The 25,346-nt window shown below is 37.9% G+C and overlaps 1 protein-coding gene across 3 annotated transcripts in view; it reads right to left on the bottom strand.

The window, feature by feature from the left end:
* Nucleotides 1-25,346, bottom strand: part of ecpas (Ecm29 proteasome adaptor and scaffold) — a 151,973-nt gene that overhangs the window by 63,332 nt on the left and 63,295 nt on the right. For all 3 annotated transcript variants that reach the window (XM_069922992.1, XM_069922994.1, XM_069922997.1), the window contains 11 exons: nucleotides 24,634-24,719; nucleotides 20,248-20,326; nucleotides 17,622-17,671; nucleotides 15,626-15,692; nucleotides 15,392-15,514; nucleotides 14,800-14,903; nucleotides 10,133-10,259; nucleotides 7,722-7,802; nucleotides 5,988-6,207; nucleotides 2,113-2,204; nucleotides 1,324-1,455 (listed from right to left, as the gene is read on the bottom strand). In XM_069922992.1, coding sequence (XP_069779093.1) covers nucleotides 1,324-1,455; nucleotides 2,113-2,204; nucleotides 5,988-6,207; nucleotides 7,722-7,802; nucleotides 10,133-10,259; nucleotides 14,800-14,903; nucleotides 15,392-15,514; nucleotides 15,626-15,692; nucleotides 17,622-17,671; nucleotides 20,248-20,326; nucleotides 24,634-24,719 — 1,161 coding nt within the window. The remainder of the gene's footprint in view (nucleotides 1-1,323; nucleotides 1,456-2,112; nucleotides 2,205-5,987; nucleotides 6,208-7,721; nucleotides 7,803-10,132; nucleotides 10,260-14,799; nucleotides 14,904-15,391; nucleotides 15,515-15,625; nucleotides 15,693-17,621; nucleotides 17,672-20,247; nucleotides 20,327-24,633; nucleotides 24,720-25,346) is intronic.

Genomic DNA, 25,346 nt, shown 5'->3' with positions numbered 1-25,346 from the left:
GCATAATGTTTCACTTGAAATAAGGGAAACAAAAAGGAACTCTGTGGTGACCTAAAAGAAAGAGGTTATCATCTGGAAAACGCTGATGGGGCAAGTTTATTCGGCAAGACACTGAAATGGGTGATCAGAAGGAATCAGTTGTCCAATGAGCAACAAATCTCTCTCTGAAAACCAACAAGATCCTTCCTGAGCGGTAACCATTTACCTTTCAAGCACCAAAGCCTGATGAAGATACATAAATGTTAAATTCTGTGCACAATATTAGAATTGCCTGATACCAGTGAACTTGGAGGAGTGAGAAGTGAGATTGGATGGTAAATCAAAGAACTTTTCTGAATTTATACACACATTACATACACTTGCACTTAGAAATAGAAGGGGGTTAAATTAGGTCGTTAATAGTAACATGTTAAAGTTTGATCCTGTTTTCATGTTTAAAGAGAATTAAAAGTAACTTTTGTTTAAGTAACCATTTGTCTTGGTGAATATCTATTGCTGCTGGGTTTTGGGGTCCTCTGGGCTCATAACATGTCATCAAAGACCGAAATGGTCCAGTTACTCAATTGCAGCAGCAACAGGAGTTTGGAATTCACAGTAAATGATTCATCCTTAAAATCTTTCAGTGCTGCTCACCAGTACAAGTTAGAAGTCTGATGATCACTCATTACTCGCTGGATTGCCATTTCAATACTTCAATGCAGCTCTGTTATTCTGGTGTAAACCTATTCATGGCCAAGTTGGTATCCCATTCACAAATTTAAACATCTATCACACTTCCAACAGAATACTTAAGCTGCAATATGCAACATCTATAGAGCAAGGGAGAAACTTGGAACTACAATCTCTAATATATGAAAAGCTACATCACATGGATGGGTGTGCTACATATGCATGAAAACATTGCCACTTCCCGCATCTCCTCCAAGTCACACCACATTAACATGAACAGCTATCACCATTCCTACAATATCTATGCACTAAAATTCTGAAAATCTCCACAAAAAACGACTGTATGAAATATCTCCACCATATGGACACTCTCAAGAAATTGGTACTCAATAAACTAGGGATGGCCAAGACAAGCAATCCAGAGTTATCTTAAAAGATATATTATTCAATGAAATGAAATTACGATTTCCAAATTCACTGGCAATGAGGAAGTTACCCATTTCCATTTAGCTACCGTTGCTCTTATAAATGAGGTTTGGTGCATTTCCGACATTAGCTCAAATGGGGAAAAAAAACAGGAAACACAGTAAAACAAGGTAAATGGCAATACTTAGCAACAGTAACAAAGTTTATCTAATGAAAGCGAATACTTACGCTATCTTTAGTGCACTTAATAAGGTTCTCAACAGCCAAGTGGAAATCATTCCCAGACATGGTGGAGAGCACCACTGCATAAAACTGTGCTGCTAGCTCACGCATCTCATCTTTGGTTGTGCTCATAAGGCCCTTTGAAATTAAGGGAGGGGAATAAGAAATATTGATCAAAATATATTATTCAAGGCAATAAAAGATTCTAATCAAACTATAAACTTTTGTCCTACAATTTCCTGTTCTGCCTACATTATAGAAGAATGTGTGATCTATTTGCACGGGTGGTGCACTTTCATGCAATTGGGGTGCACATGCGTATGGTACATACACATAGGCCCATGGATGGTGTATATTTGTGAACATGGATATCCCTCAAGAGAGTTTGTAGTCAAAGAGAAGATTGCCAGTGATGACAGATGATTGTGGTGGAGTTTGGGTTCGACAGATCGCTAGGTGGAATAGCATGCCAGGTAGCATTGCTTGGTCACTTGGAAGAGGGAGATAAGGAAAAACATTTGATGCAATCATTAAGGTTGGCAGGCTAAATGTGGCATCAGATGGAGGGTAATGAACGCCTCAGATTCCGGCAGTGGCCTAGGTGAGGTAGACCTCTATAACTTTCTGTGAGGAAAGTCTCTACCCTCTTGGTAGAAACTGCTTCAGCGTTGTCCTTGGTTTCACACATCAAAACAATTCTGTACAAACAACATTTAAGATGCATTGTAGGCTTTCTGCCAGTATTATACACTTTTGTAGCCTCTGTAAGCATGTGCAGGAACTTTAAGATCATACCTTAATCCAATCAATTTTTTCTGTGAACTGTGCAGCCAATTTTTGTGGATAGACTGAGACTATTTCCAAAAGAGAGTACATCACAGGTAATCCTAATGTTTCCAGGAGGAAGACAAAAAGAAAAATGAAAGTTCCAAATTAATTAGAATTAAATTTTATAAAGCATGAAATTATATTCAATTTTCACAAAATCAAACATCATTTCAAAGCCCAATACAGAATGGGTTTTCATTCCTACTTTTGCTAGAAAACACTGTGCGATTAACCAGGCATCACCTTTATTCAGAGACAAAAAGTATTGCAATATATTTCCCCATATCCGAAATTTCATTAACTGAAAAGTTCTATTAATCAAACATTTTCTCGGCGCCAACATGATGTCACAAGTTGAAAAAAAATTATCTCCCGACTTGCCCACGTAGGGCTCTGACGCTCTGTTGGTGCCAGTTTGGTAACAACAGAGCTCAGAACCAGCCAGGAAGACGGACATTGAATGGCTGGATGTTGGCTCAGAGGAGCAGACTAGAATTTTGAGCCATTAGTGAGCGACTGGAGGAAGTCGGTAGGTCAGGCAGCGCCTGGGGAGAAGTTAGAACACTGATTGTCCTCGTTTCAGTAAACTCCCTCCCCTCTTTCTTTCCATATCTTATTTATCCTCCACTTGGTTCTCTTGTGTCCCGGTGTCCTCCATGAGAGTGGTTTCCTGGGCAGGAATAGGACCTCGGGCTCCCGGACAGGAGTGGGGACCTGCGACAGTGGTGGGGGGGTGTCACGAAATCGGCGGAAGCGGTGGGGAGGTGTCGGGGACCGACGGCAGCGGCAGGGAGGTGTCAGGGACCGACGGCGGCTAATGGTATTGTACTGTTTTGGGGATTTTTCAGTTTTGTTTCGTTAACCGAAAAAACCCAAAACCATCCAGTCCCAAACTTTTCAGATATGGGGAAATGTACTGTACTTGTCTCAATTCCATACAACATTAAATACTTCCTTGGCAAAACAAGAAGAATAGAAATGAGCTATTCTGTCTACTGGGTTTATGTTGATATTTATTTTCTTCATGTATTTCCTCCTGCAGAAATTAACTCTTATTCTATATCTTTATTCCTTAATTGTCTTTTCCCACACAAATGCAATAAAACCATCCCTTAATACGATTCTTAATGCAAGCCTTTTGGGATGGTCCCAAGGTCAGTAACCTCATTGATGGCTATAAATGGCAGTCAATTATCACACATCTTCCTCTACTCACAATGCACCCATGACTGTGAGGCCAGGCACAATTTTAATGCTATCTACAAATTTGCCAATGACACCACGGTTGTCGGCAGAATCACAAACGGCAAAGAGGAAGCGTACAGGAGGGAAGTAGATCAGCTCGAGTGGTGTCATGGCAACAACCTTGTGCTCATCTTTAGCAAAACCAAGGAAATGATTGTGGACTTCAGGAGAAAGTCAGGAGAACAAGATCCAGTCCTCAACGAGGGCTCAATAATGGAAAGTATCAAGAACTTCAAATTCCTAAGTGTCAACTGGTCTGAGGATCTGTCCTGGAGCCTCCATGTTGATGCAAATACGAAGAAGGGTCTCCAGCGGCTATACTTTGCGAGGTGTTTGAGGAGATTCGGTATGTCACTGAAGACTCTCTACAACTTCTACAGGTATACTGCGGAGAGTATTCTGGCTGCTTGCATCCTGTCTGGCACAGAGGTGCCAATGCTCAGGACAAGAAAAAACTCCAGAGGGTTGTTAACTTAGCCTGCAACATCATAGGCATAGAGGACATGGAAGGCATCTACAAGAGCTGGTGTCTTAAGAAAGAATCTTCTATCCTCAAGGACCCTCACCATCCAGGCCATGCCCTCTTCTCTCTGCTACCATTGGGAAACAGGTACAGGAGCCTAAAGATGAGCTCTCAGTGGCACAAGAACAGCTTCTTCCCTGCTGCCATCAGATTCTTGAATGATCAATGAACCAAAGACACTGTCTGACTTTGACTTTTCATGCACTATTTTTATTTATTTTTGTAAGGTGCTTTATATGAATGTTTGCACTGTGACTTGTTCATGAAAATAAATTCAGATTCCTCTTTAAAATAGTTTGCTGACCTCTTGATGTTGTGCCAACCTATGTAGGAACATAGGAACATAGGAAGTAGGAACAGGAGTAGGCCAAAAATGGCCCATCGAGCTTGCTCCGCCATTCAATATGATCATGGCTGATCTAATTTATGACCTAACTCCACCTACCTGCCTTCTCCCCATATCCCCTAATTCCTCTATCATGTAAAATTTGGCATATTCAGTCACCTTTGCATCAGGACTAAGCCATTTGTTCAAGGTGAGGAGTTGTGAGGTGCAGATGAAAACATTACATGCAAAGGTTTGATTTCAGTCCAAACCAAGTGGAGCTACTAATCACTGATCAAAAATATGGTTGATAATTTGCAGATATTATTTCCATATTTACCAAAATAACAGTGTTTTCAAATAAACAGAAATATTTTCATTCCCCATGACTTTTATTTTGCCTGTCTTTCACATTTGACTGATGATAGGATAGGTCACAGAGGAACTGCAAACCTCTCAACACATTATTCTTCATGTATGATCCTACAGAGAAAATGTTGGCAAAATGTATTTGTACATTTTATTAATGACTATTTCTCTTTTAATATTGTTTTAATCAATCTCCCATCTCCCCTGTTATAAGGCTTTGTTGCCTTCTTAACCACGGTGAATATACTACCAATGAACTTCCTAAATATATACCAGCAATTTTGCACCTTTATGAGTGGTTCTGCATGTTGTTTCCCTGACAAATTTCTACGAAAGTGTGGGTGAAAATGTGCCGACTGGCTGCATCATGGTCTGGTATGGGTACACCAATACCCCTGAGCGGAAAGCTCCGCTAAAGGGAGTGGACACTCTCTCCCCACTACCGAGAACGATGCCATCGGAGAGCAGCAGCAATCATCAAGAATCCACACCACTCAGCAGACGCTCTGTTCTTGCTGCTGCCATCAGGGAAGAGGTATAGGTTCCACAAGACTCACATCATCAGGCTCAGGAACAACTGCTACCCCTCCACCACCAGACTCCCCAACAACCAACTCAATCGGGGACTCATTCAAGAACTCTTATTTTGCACTTCATTGATTTTTTTTTTTCTCTCTGTATTCCTCAGTTTGTTTATATTCTTTATTAAACCTACTCCACAATCAAAATCTTCCCTACTGCACACTCACAACCCTCTACTTTTCATGAATCCATGTGCCTCTTTTAAATGTCTCTATTAAGTGTACCAGCTTCCACCATTACCTATGGCAATGTATTTGAGGTACCCACTACTCTGTTTAAAAAAACACTCCTGGCATCTCCCCCAAATTTTCCTCCCCTCACCTTATGCATATGCTCTCTGGTATTTCCTACTATTCATACTAATGTTCAAGATATTTGGTAGGATCAGATTAACAAGCCTATATATATATAATATATATATATATATAGATATAGATATGCTGTCATTATGAAAATCAGTGAGAGGAAGAATGTTCTGCATTTTTATGCACTATATTTTATATAAATATATATATATATATATATATATATTTATATATATATATATATATATATATATATTTATATATATATATATATATATTTCTCTTCCTCTCACTGATTTTCATAATGACAGCATATCTCAGTGACAAAGTTGCTTCTGGCAGTTGACGGGTGCACAAAAAAAAATTGGAATTGCATGGAAATATCATATGGAAGCCTGTGACTTCCCATATTCTGGCTTGCATTCCATAAGTTAGGAATACACAAGTTTAAAATCACTTGGCAAAGTCCACCCTCTATTTTCTTTGGTCTTACCTCCGATGGATGATAGCAGTTGTTCGAGAAGATCAATGTATCCTTGCACAGGATCGATTTCCCCATTCTTTGAAGATGATGGTGAAATGAAAGTTTTAGTAGCCAAATTTCTGACATAACAACCAATAGCTGGAGCTTGATCCTGCATGTCAACGAAACTTTGAGATGTGGGTACCACCCCTGCACTGTGTGCGAGACACATTCGCAGATACAGAATAATCTGCAGACACAAGCAAATTATTAGCATCTCGCTCATCAGTCTCTGCACTCCTCAATCACTCACTACAGCTAAGGTTCCTGTGCTCCCCATCTACACTCCAGGGTTGGAGTCCCTGCTCCCCATCCACTCACTGGGGCTACGCTTCCTGCACTCCCCATCCACTCACTGGGGCTACGCTTCCTGCACTCCCCATCCACTTACTGGGGCTATGGTTTCTGAGCTCCTTTTAAACTTACTTGGTTCTGCTGGTTACTCTCCCTTAAAACCTACCTAATTCTGTTTCACACATTCCCTGTAAAGTTACCAGGGCCTTGTTTCAAACCTACTGGGTTCGTTGCAAGTTTATTTTTCTACTGTCTTGACACCTTAAAAAGTAAATTAAAGATGCGTTGGAGTATTAATAAAACTAAGATTCAATTGTCTGAAAAATCTGTTAGTCCAGAACCACAAAAGTCTCAAGTGTGCCAGATTACTATAGAGTTTTACTGTAGTTGGAAAGGCAGGGAATGATACCTTTGGTCTGTAAGAACAGAGAAAAAGTCTCTGCAATAACTGAAGTCAATGGAGGCAGGTGCATCTGAAGTATTCAAATGAAAGCTTGATATTTATCTGTGAACAAAAGAATTTACAGAGCTAAGGGAGTGGACAGGCCAGTGGGACTAGATGTAATGCTTTTATGCAATGCAAGTATTGAAATGATGTTGAATGGCCTTCTCCTGAGCTGCAACCATTTTATGATGTTAAATTGATTCTCAGCACATGCAAAATATGGTGAAAAAAATCTGAATTTTTAAAATTTAATTTAAAAAAATTTAGACATACAGCATGGTAACAAGCCCTTTCGGCTCATGAGTAGAACTTGAACCAGTGTTGTACTAACTGCGTTGGTTTTTAGTTATTGTCCAGGATGAGAGAAACAGAGTTAATATAGGACAATTATCCTTCGCATGAAACAGGCATCAAAGAACTATTAGAACATAAAACAGTACAGCAAATTACGAGCCCTTTGGCCCACAGCATTGTGCTGACCTGTATGAAACCTACTTCACCGTCAATCTAATCCTCCAAACCTCACAGCCTATAATCCTCTATTGTCTATACATCTTGATTTACCACATTCACGAGGCCACGTGCAAACAAAAAGTAAAATAACTCATTACAAATATATTTTCTGCAAAATCACACAGAAAATTATATTAATATTTTCATTCCTGTTGTTAAGTTGTTTTCACAAATTAAAGGTTTAAACATCAGTAGTGGGAAATTGTATTTTAGCTGCACAAAACCTTGCTTAATCTTAACTTGCTGATCATGAATACAGGCACGTATACAGAGCAAAGGTTTTAAAGGATGGAAGCTTGAGTGTTAAGAAAAGGAAGTAAGAAAGCCATTTCCTCAATCCAATCTTTAGTTCAATTTTTTTTCTATATTTGATACTGACCCCAGGTCGTAATATTAAAGTAGTTTTAATACAGTATTAGGAAACCAATTCCCATCATCTCAACATTTCTTACCTCAGAATAGGTAGCTGGGTTAAATGGCAAAATGCGTGTTCCAGTGATGTACTTTGCTGAAGTTGTTATCCTTTGAGAAGCCTTATAAGTAAGAAAAAGTTAGAATGTATATTCTTAATGTTAATATGGAAGACAGATGGTAAAATTGAGTTTAAACATGACTGAAGTTTTTTGTTTTAAAATGAAGCTACAAAAAACATCCCCACTAATATCAGATCATGACTATATAAAATTTAAGAGACCACCCAAACGCTGGGACCAGGATCAGGGGTGAGTTAGACTAGGACCACGATGGGCCCATTAGGACTGTCTACATCCAAATCCAGATACTGTACAAGCCCATAATCAAACTTTAGAGCCACGTGTTCTGTCAAAATAAGAATAGGTTTATTATATTCCCCCCTCATCCACCACCCCACCAGAATTTCCTGCACTTACTACAGGATCCCACCACCAGACACATTTTTCCTTCTCTTCCCCTTTTAGCCTTTCACAGGGACTGCTCTATCCACGATTCCCTCGTGTACTCATCCCTCCTCACCCTGGCACCTTCCCCACTGCCCGCAAGAGGTACAACATGCGCTCACACCTCCTCCCTCACCACGGTCCAGGGCCACAAACAGGCCTTTCATGTGAAACAATACTTCACTTGTATATCCAGAGGACTTATTTACTGCAGATGGTGCACCCTTTGTGGTATTCTCTACATCGGAGAGACTGGTCGCAAACTGGGAGATTGCTTCGCTAGCACCTCCTCTCCATTCACAACCACCATGACCTCCCATTTAAATTCTGAGTCATACATACTCCCATGCTCACATGTCTGTCCATGGCCTTGTGTACTATCCCATCCAGACCATCCGCAGATTGGAGGAACAACATCTTATTTTCTGTCTGGGCATTCTCCAGCCAGGTGACATTAACAATGACTTTGCTGCTTTCCATTAAACTTGCTCATCTTTTCTTTCCCCTCCCCCTTTCAGTTCTCCCATTCACCCAGCCATCCCGCCGCCCCCTCATTGCTGCTGTCCCCTCCCTCCTTTCTCCACCTATCATTTCCTGCCTTTGTCTCCTTCTCTCCATCACCCCCTCAACTCTTTTGTTCGGACGCTTGCCAGCATTTTCTCATACTTTGATGAAGGACTCAAGCTTGAAACGTCGGTTCTGTATTTTTACCGTTGCTATATAAAGGATACTGTTTGACCTGCTGAGCTTCTCCAGCATTTTGTGTTTTGGTGGTTTATTATATTAAAACAGTAAAATACTGTCAGGTATAGGTTTATCACGTTATAACACTGAATTCCAAAAACGGTGAGCACAAGTCATTAGAAAATGATTTCTATTTTGATTGGCACTAGTTTGCTAATGTGCACCACCAGGGTGCAGGAATCACCCTAAAACAAACACAGGTCTGTCACTGCAGAACAATGGTAGGCACAAATCTGGAATGAAGCACAGAAGATGTGCCCACATCTTACAAGCAGGACACTGATTGCAATAGTGAGAGTGAACCACTAAAGCAGCAGTATAGTCCAGAAGAAATAGCAGAGTAGTAGAGGGTAGAGCAAGAATTATAACTTTGTTTTCAATCTTGACTAAGAGCACTTGATAAATTACTTAAATTATATAAACAGTGATGAATCAAATTTGCAAATATATGAGAGTTAAAAAAAGTTGGAATCTGCACGAAACAATGTATCTACAGAGTGTATTGACAATTTGACACAACTTAAAATAAAGTTGAAATACAAAACAATGTGAATTGCAAGATAAGGTGAATTAAGTGGTGCAACGGGGAGTAGAATGCACATACAGGAATGATACCCAAGATCCATTGTTAACTCCTGTTATTAACTTTACCAAAAGCAAACAGAGTCTTACAGAATGGAAACAAGGCCCTTCACCCCATTGAGTCCCAGTTAACCATTTATTGTACACATCAAAATTCTGATAATCTGCTGACAATTCAGTCACCGTGATGATTTGGCAGCTGGCTCATCAGGTTATGCTTGCCGTGCACCCTTCCTACTCACAGAGGCCCCTTTTTCTGTGCTTCCTACCTTTTTGTATCAACCACAGTTCCCACATCTCCTTCTGGTTCTTAGAGATCCACTTCCCATCCCTCCTTCCATCTCTTAGGGGCCCCTGTTCCCGCACCTACTTCCCACTCTTTGGGGATCCATTTCCACTGCTTCCTTCATGATCACTGGGGTTGCACTTCCCACACCTGCTTCCTAGTACACAGTTCCTGTGCTCCATTTACACTTACCCAAGTTCATCACAAAAAATAAATTGTTGAGACATAACATTTAAGTCTGCAACTTCTAATGGCATGAGCATCTTGAATTATCAGTTTCACTGTATATTGATTTCACATCAAGGCCTTAAAATAAAACTGGAAGATAACTTACCTTATCCTGAATATAATGCACCATTTCAGGAAATGATGGCAAGACTATAGGAGCACTTTCCTTCTCTGTCACTTGATTTGGTAGAACTCTCAGAACACGTTTTGCTTCTCCTTGTACTTCCTCTCTCCTAATTAAACATTGGATGTAAATGGCCAAATATTAAATTATTGTTCAGATTTCCCTTTGCAGTTTTGATAAGCCTTAATATTAATTTTACAAACACACAATTTCTCTGTCATTTGTTCCTGCTTTACTACATAGTGACTACAGCACATTTTAATTTCAAACACAACTGAATTGAATAGTATAGGATGTTGATCAATTATAGTATTTTGATAAACTTTTTTTTGTAATTTTTGTTTATTGTAGCATGAACCAGATCAATAACAATATATACAAGTGTTCATCATTAAAATATATACATTGACATTACCTCCCCTCCTTCTTAATCCTTCCCCCCTCCCCACCCCTCCTTCAAAAACATAGATAATAAAAACCACACAAAACAAAAGAAAACAGGAAAAGAAAAAGAAAGTCGTATCATCCAACATTTCTATATTTACGTGTTATGTTTGTATTCATATCACTTTTAGGAGATGGCGGTCTGAAGTCGGCAGTTTCTAACATATTTTATGTATGGTTCCCAAATTTGTTCAAATAAAGTATATTTGTCTTTTAGATTGTAAGTAATTTTTTCTAATGGAATACACTTGTTCATTTCTATATGCCATTGTTGTATTTTTCAGCTTGCTTCCATTTTCCAAGTTAACATTATACACTTTTTTGCTGCTGCAAGCTCTATCATAATAAATCTTTTTTGGGCTCTGTCTAATTTTAGGCCTAGTTTTTTGACTCTTTTTATTTAACAGAAAGATTTCTGGATCCTTTGGTATGTTATTTTTTGTAATTCTGTTTAATATTAAGTTTAAATCTTTCCAGAAAGTTTTCACTTTTGCACGTCTAAATTGCATGTAATGTTGTTCCAGTCTCTTGTTTACAGCGGAAGCATCTATCTGATATTGTTGGGTCCCACTCTTTTAATTTCTGAGGGGTGATATATAGTCTATGTAGCCAGTTATAATGTATCATACGTATCCTAGTATTTATTGTGTTCCTCATAGTTCCTGTACATAACTCCTCCCGTGTTTCGTTCTTTATTCTTATATTTAAATCTTTTTCCCAACTTTGTTTAGACTTATACCTTGATTCATCCTCTTCCTTGTATTACAATTTGGTATACATGTTTGTTATAATTTTTTTTACTATCATTGTGTCTGTGATTAAGTCTTCATAGCCACTACTCTCTGGTAGTAACATAACATAACAATTACAGCATGGAAACAGGCCGTTAGGCCCTTCTAGTCCGCACCGAACCAAACACCCCTTTCTAGTCCCACCTCCCTGCACAATGCCCATAACCCTCCATCTTCTTCTCATCCATATACCTGTCCAACCTTTTCTTAAATAATACAATTGACTCCGCCGCCACTATTTCTCCCGGAAGATCATTCCACACGGCTACCACTCTCTGAGTAAAGAAGTTCCCCCTCATGTTACCTCTAAACCTCTGCCCCTTAATTCTTAACTCATGTCCTCTTGTTTTAATCTTTCCTCCTCTTAACGGAAATAGTCTATCCACATCCACTCTGTCTATCCCTTTCATAATCTTAAATACTTCTATCAAATCCCCTCTCAACCTTCTACGCTCCAAAGAATAAAGACCTAATCTGTCCAATCTCTCCCTATACTCTAGATGCTTAAACCCAGGTAACATTCTGGTAAACCTTCTCTGCACTCTCTCCACTCTGTTTATATCCTTCCTATAATTAGGCGACCAGAACTGCACACAGAACTCCAAATTAGGCCGCACCAACGTCTTATACAATCTCAACATCACCTCCCAACTCCTATATTCCATGCAATGATTGATAAAGGCCAGCATACTAAAAGCCTTCTTCACCATCCTATTCACGCGAGTTTCTACCTTCAGGGAACGATGTACCGTTACTCCTAAATCTTTCTGCTCTTCTGTATTCCTCAATGCTTTCCCATTTACCACGTATGTTCTATTCTGATTCTTCTTACAGGCTATTTCCAAATTTATTTTTTAAGTAAATTTTAAACTGGTAGTGTGCAAATATTGTACCATGTGTTATTCCGTATTTGTCTTTTAATTGCTCAAATGTTAATAAATTATTTCCCAAAAAGCAGTCTTCTATTTTCTTAATTCCTTTTCTAGCCCATTCATTTAAAAATAAATTATCTATTGTAAAAGGGATTAATAGTGTTGGTGTCAAAAAATTTCTTGGTATTTCAGGTGTATTCTCTTCCATATTTTAAGTATATGATATAGTACTGGTGAATTGTTATATTGCATCACCTTCTCGGCCCATTTATAGAGTAAATGTTCCGGGACATTTTCTCCTAATTTATCTAATTCTATCCTAATCCAGTTTGATTTTTTTCCCATCTGATAAAAATCTGATAAATATCTTAACTGCACTGCCCTGTAATAATGGTTGAAATTTGGTAACTGCACCCCTCCTTGTTTGTACCTCCATGTTAATTTTTTCTAATGCTACTCTTGATTTTTTACCCTTCTATAAAAACTTTCTTATTACTTTATTCAGTTCTATAAAAAAATCCTGTCAAGTGAATTGGTAACATTTGGAACAGATATTGTACCCATGGAAATACATTAATCTTAATGCAATTAACTCTCCCTGTTAAAGTTAGCGGTAGCTCTTTCCAAGTCTCTAAATCTTCCTGTATTTTTTTTATATTAGTGGTTGGTAGTTTAATTTCTATAAATGGTTTAGGTTATTATCTATCCTGATACCTAGGTAACGTATTGCCCATGTTTGCCATTTAAAAGGGGATTCTTTTTTACATTCTGTATAATCAACTTTGTTCATTGGCATCACCACTTTTATTCATGTAACCTGATATCTCTCCATATTCTTTCAGTTTCATATATAGCCTTTTTATTGATTTATCTGGCTCCGTTAAATATACTATAATATCATCCGCCAACAGACTAATTTTAAATTCTCTTTTATTTTTATTCCTTTTATCGTAGGTTCCTTCCTTATCAGCTCTGGCAATGGTTCTATAGCCAAGGCAAACATGGAAGGGGACAATGGTATCCCTGTCTAGTTGACCTGCTCAATTTAAAGTGATCTAACACATATCCATTTACTACTACCTTTGCTAAAGGTTCATTATGCAGAGCTCTAATCCAATTAATAAATTTTTCTGGCAATTTAAATTTCTGTAGCACTTTAAATAAATAGTTCCATTCTACCCTGTCAAAGGTTTTCTCTGCCTCTAGCGTAACTGCCACTGTTGGCGTTTTATTCATTTTTGCTGCATGGATTAAATTAATAAATTTACAGACATTATCTGCTGCTCTTTTTTTTTTATAAAAAAAATCCTGTTTGATCCTGCTTTACCAATTTCGGTACACAGTCAGTCAGTCTATTAGCCAGTAGTTTTGCTATTAATTTGTAATCTGCATTTAGTAAGGATATTGGTCTATATCTCGCCGGCGACAGTGGGTCCTTTCCCATTTTTGGAATTACTGTAATTATTGCTGTTTTACATGATTCGGGTAGATTTGGGTCTCTTCCATCTGTTTCATTACTTCTAGAAGGGGCAGGGTTAATAAGTTCTTAAATACTTTATAAAACTCTGTAGGGAATCTATCTTCACCTGGTGTTTTATAGTTTGGTAGTTTCATTAATATAACCTGTAATTCTTCAATTTTAAAGGGTTTTTTCGATTTATTTTGGTCTTCTAATTGTAGTTGTGGTAATTCAATATTGGATAAAAAACTCATCAATTTTATTGTTTTTCCCTGTATTTTCTGTTTGATACAATTGCTTGTAGAATTTTTTTTAAATTTCCATTGTATGAGATCTGCTTATCTTTTTTTAAAAAAATCACTAAAATTATTCTTTTTGCTTGTTCTGTTTTAAGTTGCCAGGCCAATATTTTGTGGCTTTTCTCAGTTAATTCATAATATCTTCATTTTATTTTCATAATGGATCAAGGTTAAAGTTAAAATCCCCCCCAGTAAGAAGTGCCCCTGTGTATCCGCTATCTTTAGAAAGATGTCCTGCATAAATTCCTGATCTTCTTCATTAGGTGTATGTTATTTTGATAAACTTAAGCACATTTACAACTTCAGTGAATTTAATTTCTGAATATCCAAAATGAAGTGTTCTTATTGTAACTTGCACCAAGTCTGTCTCACTCAACTTGTGTTAATCTGCATTGGTCTGGCAGTATCTGGGGCTTTAAATTTTCTTTTTGTTTTACAAACTAACCTATGTCCTTTCCCTTCCCATTTCAATAATCTACTCCAATCCCATAGCATTGAGACCATTGAGATGCTCCACTTCTGGTTCCTTGGGCATCCCAAATTATAATTATTTTTCAGTTGTCCACTAGAATTTCTTTCCAATACCTCACCATCTCTCTTAAAATCTCACTCTTTGAACAAACTTTTGGTCGCCTGCTATAACCTATCCATAAGAGTTAGAACTATTTTTGTTTTGACATCAGGCAGGCGAATCATCCTACCAGAGATTACCACTTTACTGAAGCGATATATATGTAGATAGTTTCTGTTGCACAATGTTTCCCTGCTTTAAAACAATACTTACGGGTCTCCAGCAGCAAGTAGCAACATGTATCTGGATGGTATATGGTCGGAGGCAAATACTGTGCTGGCAAATTTCACAGCAACCTGGCGGACTTGCACTTCTGGCTGAAAACATAAAGGGATAAGATTCCAAAAGAATCTTAAATAAATCCAGAGTTTACCTAAAACATCTTAATGCAAATTCAAAATGTAGACTCATTTGACCTATATTTATCCAGTTTCCATATATTCTAATGGACAGTTTTCTGCTTCTATCCAATTTGCCCCATTTAGACATCATGTCCAGCAAAACGAGCAAATTAGGAATTTTGAGGCCTATAGCGTATGGGGTTTTTTTTTGAGTAAGGGAACAGACATAAATTTTAACCCTTTTTCTAATTAATATTCAAGGTCATTATATAGCCTAAGCTCATGAGAAAATTAGCAATAATTAAGTCAATTAGGTGCATACAGTTACTGCAAGACATTACACATAGGTTTTAAATACTTCTATATTCCCCATAAAAGCATTAAGACATTGTTCTAAAATTATATTAACAAGAATACATTTAATAAGCAAATGGCAGTAGACTGATGTACAAATTTTCACATACCTTCTCCAGATAGGCAGCAACCAAAGCTTCCATAAGGGTAAGTGAAGCTCCTTGCAATGAACAGTAGGCTCCCACCATCATAGCTAATGCTTCTTGAATGGAAAGTCTGATATCAGGACCTTCCTAATGATGAAGCAAACAAGACTACCTTGTACTGTTGGTGTGGCAATCATTTAGAAACACAACCAAACACTACACAATAACAGAAAGAAAATGCTGAGAATTTCTACTTACCTTGCACATAGCTTCAAAAAATTGCTGCACAAGGGCTAAATCTTTTGTGAAAAGCTGTGGTAAACGGCTAAATGTTTGTAGAGTAAACAAAACATAATATAATTATTGAAAATATAATGGTTCAGTACCCATTTATCGACTGTGTTTGGATTAGAAGAATTACATTATTGTGTCTAGACATGATCTTTCAAATAATGCAAATGTATATTCATGGTGGATCTATTCCTTTAATCTTGCATTAATTCCTTTCTCATGTATTAATCCTCTATCATATGACATAATCAACCTGTGTGTTCCAGGTTACATTAAGGTAATTACAGACAGTTATACATTTGTCTTTTACTCCAAATTTCATCCAGCTGAAAACCCATGAAAGCTTATAGATACTGTTCTGTGTTAAGTCAAAGCAAGCCCTTCATATAGATCGGGGTGGCCAAACCTGATTAATGGAAGAGGCACATACAATAAACTTCAGATGTTTGAGAGCTGCAACAATCATGTGATCGCAAGGCACACCCAGCAAAACTACCATTGTGAGCAGTGGCTCATACAATTACTGTCTCAACCAACATACCAATACATGCTGTTGTCTAGGATGACCCCCTGAATTTCCACCTAAAATTTTGTTTTTTCCAGCAATACCCTTTGACTAAGATTTCCCCCCTCTCCAAAACTGCCACTTACCACTGACCAGTGGATGCTGTTAAAAAAAAAAATCACAATATCTTAATAACAAATTATTGTTTAAAGTTTTAAATTTTATTTGGACATTTTAAAATAAACCATTGCTGGTTCTTGTAATAGGCTATTTAAAGCCTGTACAGAGCCGACAGCAGTTGGACCAGGGAGATGGACTGAGACTTTGCAAACAACTATCGCATGATTGCATCGGAGCCAGCAGGAAGATGCCAGTGGTGTTGTGACTTTAACATCAAGGTCAGAATTTTAAACTCTTTGTATAGGACGACCCTTTTAAGTTGAAAATTTTAAGTTTTGTGGATCATCCTATACAATTGCATATACGGCATTTCCGCGAGCCGCACCTTACCTGCAAAAGAGCCGCATGTGGCTCGAGAGCCACGGTTTGACTACCCCTGAGCTAGATCTTTGCTCCAGCCAAACTGGCTAATCATGCTTTTTAACTTCTGCTTAAGAACAAAGGATTCTTCATAATGTAAATCTGTTGCTCCCCAAAATAGATTATATACAGAAACTCACCACAAATTGGGAGAATGGATTCTCCATTGAGTTAACGTCTTACTGGAAGGTAAAATATCTAATAGTTTACAAGCCCTAACTGTGCCATGGATGTCATTGTTCCTTCTGCAACACCTTAACTTTCTTCCAAAGGGTTTAAGATTTAGATGAAAATATGCTAAGTTGCATTATACTTGATCTAGAAAGGAATATTAGGTATTATGCAATTGATAATTATCCAAATCAAACTCACTCTTTTACATTTGTCGAAGTCCTGAATTTTAAAAAACTAAATATCGGTCCAAGTTTCTTTTAAAAGTTATTGTTAAATGTGCTTCAATTCCCCTAGCAGGCAGTGGACTACAGATCAATAATCATTGGGCAGAGTAATTTGCATATTCTCTTGGGTCTTTTTGATTACCTCTGTAATTGGCACAGGTTTAAAACGTCATTCTCTAGTTACTGATTAACATGCCAATGAAATGAGCTTCAAACATAAGCCTTCATTGTTTCTGTTTTTATTACTAATAAGATTGAATTAACTATAAAAAAGGGCATGTGCTATGACATGAAATCAAGTATGTTAATTGGGAGACCATGAGACTTGCTTGAAAGTAAATACATTACTATTCAACACAGCTTCCAAAGGTGCAAAATATTTCTTTCATTTATAAAGACATGTAATATTTTGTAACCATGCAAGGTGCATGTTTAATAATTATGTATAACTACTAAACTCTTACTTGTTTATAAGTACTAAAGATATTACAAAAATACACATGTAAACTAAAATATTTACCTGGACACCTTTCCAACAGCTGAATATGCTAATGAAAGTGTTTTTGGATCCTTGGATAGAATAAAAAAGTGTTTTAAAAATAATTCAGTATATTGACATTGCTTAATGTTATGATATCTAACAGGAATATTTGAGGCTCATTTAAAGAAACAATACAATTAGCTTTAAATCAAATTGCATGCACTGAACTTAACCTCATACCTTCAGGACAAAATTGACAAGATAGTGAGCACTTCAGCCAGCTACTAAAGAAAAGTTCTGATTCAAAACTCAAACACCTGTACCACTTGTTGAGGAGTACAGGTGTGACAAATGGGATCAATGAGAGGACAATCAGCCAGGTTATCCAATGCCCTTCTGGAACACAGGTTTGGCGTGGATGGAGGTATTCTAAGGTATAGAATTTTCAAGCAATTCAGAGGTAGGAATAAACCAGGAGGTATCTGATAAGTCAGATTGCTTTACCTCAGTATTGAGGGAGGACATCCTAGAAGACTTCAAACAAGGCCATATGGATAGAAACAAAATGGAAGTTGTTTGTCATTTTTTATACATACTTCCCAAAAGTCAACAGGTGATAGAGGAACAGATATGTAGGAAGATAGAGAAATGTAATCAAAATAGTTCTATTGTACTGGGAATTTCATTAAAGGCTTGAAGTAGTGATTTTTCAGGTGTGTCTAGGTGTCTGATGTAGATAGATCAATGAGGGATGAAGCACAACTGAACCTTATCTTAGGGAATGTGGTTGGTGATGTGGAGGGAATATCAGTGGTGAATTGTTTTGAGATAGTGACCATAACTTTGAATAAAGGCTATGGAAAAAGATGGGGTTGGAACATTAAGATCTTAAATTGGGTGAAAAGTAGGGAATGCAAAGATAGACAAAGAGCATCTGCTTGCAGGTAAACTACAGCTTCAGAGTGGTAAGGATTCAAAGAAGAAATAGCAAGAAACCAGGCCCAATGTTTCTGTAATGGAAAAAGCCATTAACAAGCATGGTGAACTCTGAATGTCAAGAGTATAGAAGGTTGAATAAAGAATAACAAGCAAGTATTAGAACCAATGAAGGGGGAGGTCATTCAAGAGAATAAAATGTGTAGGGAGGTGCTTAAGAAGGAAATTAGGGTTCAGAATGGTCATGAAAAATTACTGGCAATCTGTGCGTACGTAGAGCCAGAAGATATAGGTGAGGTTCCAAATGAATACTTTTCAACTGGATCCAAAATTGGTGTGGCCACAGAGGGTTGTTTTGAGGTTGAATGCCTGTGACTAGTGGAGTTCAACAGGGATCATTCATGCTGGGACACATGCCCTTTGTAATACAGCGAAACCCTGATTTTACACGCCCCGATTTAACACAAATTCGGATATAATGCAATGAAGTCATTGGGCTTGGGCTCCCAGCAGGGATTTATTGAAACCCTGATTTAGCACATCCCCCACTTTATTGTGATGAGATTTTATGGATCCCGATGATCACGTTATAATAGGGCCATACTATATGTCAATGACTTGGATATAGCTAGAGGAGGCAAGTCCAGAAAGTTCGTAGATAAAGATTGGCAGTGTGAAAGGTGGCCTTAGATTGTTAGATTGCAGAGATATATAGGTAAGTTGCTGAAATGGGTTGAAACATAGCAAATAGAGTTTAATCCAGAAAGATAAAAGGTGATGAATTTTGGGAGTACTAATGAGGTTAGGGCATACACCATAAATGGCAAGGTCGAATGGAGTACTGAACAACAGAGGGACCTTGGAGTAAAAGTTTACAAGTCCTTAAAGGTGGCAAGTGGCAACATGGTATGAAAGACATATGAGATACTAGCCTTTGCTCGTCAGGAAAAGGATTACAGGAGTAGGTTATGTCCCTACTTTTGGAGAAGTTGGGACATGATAGAGATATACAAAATTTTGAGGGGCATAAAAAAGGTAGATTTAAGGAAATCTTAATCCATACAAGAACTAGACGACATAGATTTACATTAAAGGGGAAGATATTCAGAGAGAATATGAGGGGGACCTTCTTCATCCTTTGATAAATATCTGGAAAGCACTGCTTGAGAGTGGTTGAAGCTGGGTCACAGGCAGAGATGGTTATGGATTGAGTGCTGAGAGATGGGATTAATAAGGAAGGACACTCACTGGCCAACATGGATAAGTTGGGCCAAATGGTCTGTTTCCAAGCTGCATGATTCTCTGACATTATGAAATAATGCACAGAGGCAACTAGCTTCATGACTTCAATCACATTATGCGAGGATTTTCATAATACAGAGTGGAAACCAAAAAATTCCTCTCTAATAACGTTATTGGTTTCAGATGAGAAAAGTTGAAAACTACTTGAATGTTATATTTGATTCTGGGTATGGGCATAGCAAGTTGGAGTGATTGAGTTGGCATCAGTGCTCTCTGCAGCTAATTCCCAATGTCCAATAATCTCCTGACAAAGAACTTAATGGATGACATTCTTGATAATGAAAGGCAAAATTGTTAGCATATGGGGAAACTCTAGCCCAATTTAACATTCAACATGAGGAACAGTGAATAAAACAGAGAAAGAAGGCAAAATAAATATCAATAGAAGATCAAGTTTGTTGATCAAAAGACATTTCTGAATGCTTACCTCTTTGTATTCATTGATCAATTTTGTAAGCCCATTTAGAAGCATTGGTCCCAAAGGTTTTATTTTGTTGTCGGGACAACTGCCAAACAATAAGATAATGCAATAAATGAAGAAAACATTTCATCATCTACTTTAGCTCAATAAGAAAAGCAAAAAATTGAACATTTATTTAGAAAAAATCAGAATGTTCTCCAACTTGAATTCAATAATTATGCTCTTTACAGAAAAATGCAGATGCTAAATTTCTGAAATAAAAACAAATATGCATGCCAGATATCAATGTCACAACTAGGAACAGAGAGAACAATGTCTGTGAGAGCAAGGACATCAAAAGAAAACAAAAAGCCCAAAAGGTAACTATGTTGGCTGAGTTTGTTGTTTGCAACTGTTCTGTCTGGGGTAAATGTTACACAAATTGCTACTGCTGGAACTATGAAACTAAGTACCCCAGTAAGGGAGGCAGGATGTATGGAGAGAAAACTAGAGATAACATTACAAGTTGTTGATGTTTGTTGTTAAAATGGCCTGTTTGCAAATAAACTAGAAAAATTGAGATTGCTGAATTCAGTGCTAATCTGATACTATAATGTCCTAGATCAGAAGCAAAGGTGATATTCCTTCAATTTAAATTACCGTACTTGATGGCATACAAGACCCATTTTTTTTCTCCAAAAATGGCTTGTATTCCCCCGGTCTTAAATGCAAAGTTGAACTCAGGGTGATGTTGGTGAGTAACACCAACAATGAACATCATCGCTGAGTGGCTCACTTGCATCACCACCATCTATCATTGGGGGCTGGTGACGGGCTGATGGGGGACTCTCCCGGCTGCTTGCGCACTGGTCCCGCTGTCCCACTCCCCCCGATAGCCTGCCACCAGTTCCCACACTGATCCCCCTGCCCTTTTTCCCTCCCGACTGCCTGCCACCAGTCCCCACAATAATCCCACCACTCTGCTCCCCCTCGACAGCTCTCCACTCTGATCCCACTGCCCCACTCCTCCCTGACGGCCACCATCAATCCCCTCACTGATCCCACTGCTCTGCGCCCTCTCCCCACCTCCCCCCCCCGGGAGAGTGGGACTAGCGTGGTGACCAAATGTGAGCTGCCGGGAGAGAGTGGGGCAGCGGGACCAGCGCGGGGACTGACAGAGGCAGTTTGTTTTTATAAAATGTTTTCTGCTATAGCTAAGCTGCTTGTTTTCTCTTGTAAATTACAGCAGTATTATTATTAAAAAGAATTTTCCTTTTGTCCTAGTTGCATATTTTGTCCAAGTTTTTTTTCTGCTACACTGTAGCTACAAAATATCATTAAATGCTTATCCATAAATACACTAAAAAAAAATTAATATTCCCTCCTGAAATGGGGGGGGGGGCAGGGTGTGGGGTCTTGTATGCCATCAAATATCTTTCACTTGAAGAGAGCGAGAAGCCAGTGACAGAAGTCAGAGCGCGGGTAGCATGGGATTAAAGTGACTAGCAGCTGGGAGTCAGAGTCACCCTTGGAGATTGAAGAAAAATATTCTGAAAGGTGGTCACCCATTCTGCATTTTGTTTCTCCAGCATAGGGAGAACACCTCAGACTGGCAAACCACTTTGCAAATCACCTTTGTTCTGCCTGGAGGAGGGATTCTGCCACTTTGTCAGCCAATTCCCATATTGATCTCTGTCTTTGGCCTTTTATACTATTGCAAAAAAGCCCACAAACTTGAACTTGTCATTTTACAAGGCACGTTCAATACTGAACTAAACATCACCAGGTAATTAGAAGTAAATCACAAAAATCTGTAGACACCGTGGTTGAAGTAAAAACACAAAATACTGGAGAAGCTCAGCAGGTCAAACAGCGTCCTTTACGTAGGAAGGGTAAAAATATGTAACTGACGTTTTGGGCTTGAGCTCTTCATCAAGGCTGAGAGAATGCTGGTGACCTGCTGAGCGTCTCTAGCATTTTGTGTTTTTACTTCAACCAGTGTCTACAGATTTTTGTGATTTACTTCTGACTACTATGACAATTATGACGATGTATTCACCCAGACTCGATTCCACAGCCACGGTGTCAGTTCTCCCCTCTCTTCCCCCTTGCCTACCCAGCCATCCCTCCTCCCCCATTGCTGCTGTCCCCTCCCTCCTCTCTCCACCTATCATCTTCTGCCTTTGCCACCCAACACACCACCCCCCACTAACTTTTGTTCGGACGCTTGCTAGCATTCTCTCATACCTTGATGAAGGGCTCAGGCCTGAAACATCAGTTATGTATCTTTACCTTTGCTACATAAAGGACTCTGTTTGACCTGCTGAGCTTCTCCAGCATTTTGTTTTCACTAGGTAATTAGCTTTTCCAAATTGTATCAGAACCGGCCAGTTTTAACAAAAGGTCATCGACTTGTACTGTTAACTCAGTTATTCTCTCTCCCACGACGCTACATTTCCTTCTGGGTAGTTTTGTATTTTTTTATATTTCAGATTTTCATTAGCTATCATGTTTTGAATCTCACATTTACAACACTTCTTTGCTTTGTTCCCTTTTTCCTCTCTCCTATTTGCACCTTGGTCCAGGTAATAATTTGTGATTACAAACCTTCGCCACCTACTCTTGTTCTCTATCCCAATGCAAATATTCCCTTTGTTCTCCCCACTTCTCTATAAAATGTATTCCATTTTTGGCTTTGTTGAAAGAGCATCAATGTAAAATGTTGTTTTTGTTTACCTCTTCACAGATGTTGCTGAGGATTTCTAACATATTCTGTTTTGTATTTCAGTGTGAGTAGATACAAAAATAATTCTAGGTTTTCTAACCAGATAGCCAGACATTCAAATTTAAAAACTCCTACAGATCAAATAACTTGGGTTATTTTACAAAATGACAGAAAATTCTCAGGAAAAAATATCAGCAATGAAATTGATTTTCTTTATTTCTATGAGACATTTTGTTCAATTCAATTGACTTAGAACCAATATACATTAATCAAATAATGTTATTAGGCTTTGTCAACAACAAAACAAAAACAAAAGAGGTAGGTACAAGTTGAATTGCAGCAGATAATGTAGCTGCACAAGTGGAACAGTTCAAAACTGAACTAATAAAAAAATTTGCATTTCCCTGCATGTGATAATACGATCCTTGCACCAGCTGAATGATTGCTTCCTTTTTTCCCTGGCTGTTCACATTTCTTCCTCTTCCTTCCCAGAGCCCTCTGAATAGGCTAAGATAACAGTCATGGCATGTGAAATGACAGACCTGAACCTGCAAATTCACACCACTTGTGTTCTACTGATTGATTTTCTCAGTTTTCTTAATATAGTAAACACTAGTCAATCAACCTACTAATTCAGTTTGCATGTATTTATGCATGTTTCACCAACAGGACTCAAGCAGGATACAGCTAATTTCTCTTGTTTCCTACAGACTATCAAAGATAGTTGAGAACATTTTAATTTATGCTTTAAGAAAGATTTAACCATTTACAATCACATAGGTTTTTCTGTAATATACATAAATTTTGCAGCTATAAAAATGTACTGGCCAGTATTCTCTTTATTTCACAACAAAACTGATGACAACATTTTTTAAGTACAGCAATTACACATGGAAATCCAGAGTGATTCCCCTCTCCCACGTGTAGAACCACTTTGCAGCTTTCTACATCATTATCTTCAGTGATCAGATAAAGACTTTAGATACTTAGGAAACTATTCTTGTTGTGTGAAGATCCAAAATTATATTTTAAATTAGATGTACAGTACAGAAACAAGCCCTTCCAGATCATGAGCCTGTGACGCCAAATTACATCCAATTAACCTACAACCCTGAACGTTTTGAAGGGTGGGAGGAAACTGGAGCATCAGGAGAAAACCCACGCAGAAACAGGGAGAACATACAAATTCCTGGCGCTGTAATAGCATTGTTCTAATCGCTATGCTAACTGTGCTGCCCTATGTTATACTATGTGAGGTGTAAGTTAATGTGATTAAATATGGAATTACCATTTGGCAAACTCACTGGTCACAAAACTCTAATTTTAATATGCATTAATTTTATTTTCCCAATTATTATAAATACTTTATTTTTAAAAATTATAATATTTTAGATTCTAGTTTAATCTATACATATTTGTCTTTTAGGTTTGCCTATAAAGGGTCATTAAAATCATGCTTTTTACTTCATGGTTTGCTGGCTTATAAGAATTCTTGATTGCTTTGCTGCTTGGTGAAATTACTGGGTTTCAGAGATCCCTTCAAACTGAAGTCAGAGGCCAAACAATATCAGAAAAAGAAAAATCCATGCCATGAAGAATGTTAGATCTTTCTTTTTCTTGGTGTCTAGAGCACACTGGCACTTGTTGCAACAACTGGTCCAATAATTCTTTGAAGTATTAGAACTTACACTGAACATATATGATGTATAAATTGTAGGCTTAGTCCTCTCAACTTGGCATTTGTATTGGCACCAAACAGACCATCATATACCACCTGTGAAAACAAGACTGTGAATAATCATAATTTAAACAGATTAATGTTGTCACATACAAAATTAATAGTTTAACCCTTTAGACTCCATGTCCCGGTTTTCAGGGACTACTAACAAGTGCATATACTTTGTGTCCCTGTTTTCCAGGACTAGTTTTATACCCAACCTCCAGCTGGTTCATACTGGAGTTCTTACTGTGGTTTACCCATAGATCCAGTCCAGCGCATATATTATGAAAGGTTAAAAATGGCTAGAGTCCAAAGAGTTAAAGGTCAAATTAATCTCCATTACACAATCATTTTTTAGTTTTAACAGTTTGTTAAGTTACAGCCTAATTTTCAAATTTGCTCTGATAACGAGGAATCTCAGTGTATTTTGGGAAATTTTGTATGTATTCAAGTTATGGAAAGGCACCATGACATTGTAAAGAAATATGCAACTTCTAGAGCACATAAATTGTTAGTTTATAATTAGTTGATGGATTTCAAACAAGTCTCCATTCACCCTAGTTCTAACGACAACATATCCTCCAATTTCTTCCTCTCTCTTTTAATTACATGGGATACATCATTTTACGGCAAAGCTATTTGTTTTATCACTGCTTGAATTCCTTAATTTATGATCTTTTA

The sequence above is a fragment of the Narcine bancroftii genome, chromosome 1 (genome assembly GCF_036971445.1).
Source record: "Narcine bancroftii isolate sNarBan1 chromosome 1, sNarBan1.hap1, whole genome shotgun sequence".
NCBI lineage: Eukaryota > Metazoa > Chordata > Chondrichthyes > Torpediniformes > Narcinidae > Narcine > Narcine bancroftii.
This window is presented reverse-complemented; position numbering and strand designations above follow the sequence as displayed.